The 1,515-nt window shown below is 62.6% G+C and overlaps 1 protein-coding gene across 1 annotated transcript; it reads left to right on the top strand.

Annotated features, from left to right (window-relative positions):
- Positions 1 to 418: 418 nt before the first annotated feature.
- On the top strand, positions 419 to 1,260 carry LOC116090309. The gene has a single exon (XM_031370619.1). The coding sequence runs from the start codon at positions 573 to 575 to the stop codon at positions 876 to 878; it is 306 nt and encodes a 101-aa protein (XP_031226479.1). The 5' UTR covers positions 419 to 572; the 3' UTR covers positions 879 to 1,260.
- The last annotated feature ends 255 nt before the right edge of the window (positions 1,261 to 1,515 follow it).

The raw sequence follows: 1,515 nt of genomic DNA, 5'->3' as shown, positions 1-1,515 counted from the left end.
AAAAAAAAAAAAAAAAAGAAAAAACAAAAATATGCCTAAACGCTCCCAAGGTGAAGGATACTTGAGATGCATTGTTTTAACAAATGTTGGTGACGACTGACTTTCTTAGGTTAAGAAGCAGGGAGTTTGTGTGTGCAACAAACTAATTTCAAAGGGTGACTGTATGTCATTGAATAAAACATAACTACGCCTGCTTTGGTATCATTGGCCAGAATTAAAACCCTTTTTCCTTATGAAGGGACTCGAGATATCTTTTTGCTGTAAGTGCCTGCCTCCAGGGTTCGTAAAAGATGGTTGGTAACTAAGGGCTAAGCTCGAAAGGATGGGAAGGTGATGGATCTGACTTGCGACCAAGAGCTGAATGTGTGTGAAAAAGTCCTCCTCCAGCCTCGGAGGGGGTGTCTCCCCCAATACCAGCTCCCTCCCCCAGGGCTCATGGGGCGGGTCCGGTTTGCTCAGTAGCGGCAGCAGCCCTGGGGCTGAGCGGCGGTGGCCTCCTGGCAGCGCTGGCAAGAGGCAGCTCCGTCCGGGAGCCCAGGCCCTGGGGAGATCCAGTCCAGTCGGCTGCCAGGATGGAGGAAACGTCGAGTGGAGCCGGAGCCACCGGGGACGGACTTCCTCCCCAGCTCAGCTCCCCGACAGCTTGGCGAGGCCTGCACCAAGGGCCGACCAGTGGAAGAGGCTTGCGCCTCGGGCCTGGCAGCCGCAGCCGAGGAACGAGGCTGGCACAGCGGGGTAACGCGCGAGCCGGGGCCGTTCTCAAGAACCTACGGCGCCGCGGCCGCTCATTGTCTCTCCCCCTTCAACCCGGGGGCAAACAGGAAGCCCGCCGCCAGGCCGAGCGACGGACAGGCGTCCGGACCAATGAGCACAGCTGACGGAGAGCCTAGCGGCGAATGAGCGCCGGGAAGAGGGGCGGAACTTCCGGGCGGGCTGTCACCCTCTTCCCCCCTTTTGGGCTGGAGGCTCCACCTTTTGTGTTTCCCGCACAGTCAATCAAAATAGGAAAAAAAAAAATCCCCGGACCGCTCCGGCCGTGTCCGCCGCCGCTTCCCGCATCCTCTCCCGCCGCCGCCGCCTTCGCTTCTCACCATGTGTAAGGCGGCGGGGAGCCCCGCCTGAGGTGTCCTAAACACACTATGACCGGTACGTAAAGCCGAGAGAGAGCAACCCTCGCTGCCTCCGCCGCTGCCACTGCCGCCCACCGCCGGCTCCGGGCCCCGAGCGTGCGACCGAGTGTCTGTGGAGGCAGAAAGCCGCACTCCCCTCCGCCTCCCTCTCCCCTCCCCGCCAGCCAGCCAGCGTCCAGCCCTCCGAGCCCCAGCGCCGAGTGCCCGCCGGGCTCGGGGCAGGCGGCCCGGTCCGCCGGGAGCGCATCCCCCTGTGTGCGGGCGCGGGCGGCGGCGGGCGGGCGTGTGCGAGTGACTGACGGTGCGAGAGGAGCGAGCGCCGCGGAGGGAAAGGGGAGGAGAGGAGGAGAGGAGAGGAGAGGGGGCAGGGGCAGCGCGGGGAGGA

Source organism: Mastomys coucha, unplaced genomic scaffold, assembly GCF_008632895.1.
Source record: "Mastomys coucha isolate ucsf_1 unplaced genomic scaffold, UCSF_Mcou_1 pScaffold15, whole genome shotgun sequence".
Lineage (NCBI taxonomy): Eukaryota > Metazoa > Chordata > Mammalia > Rodentia > Muridae > Mastomys > Mastomys coucha.
Note: the sequence above shows the minus strand (reverse complement) of the source record. Positions and strands in the feature narration are given on the sequence as shown.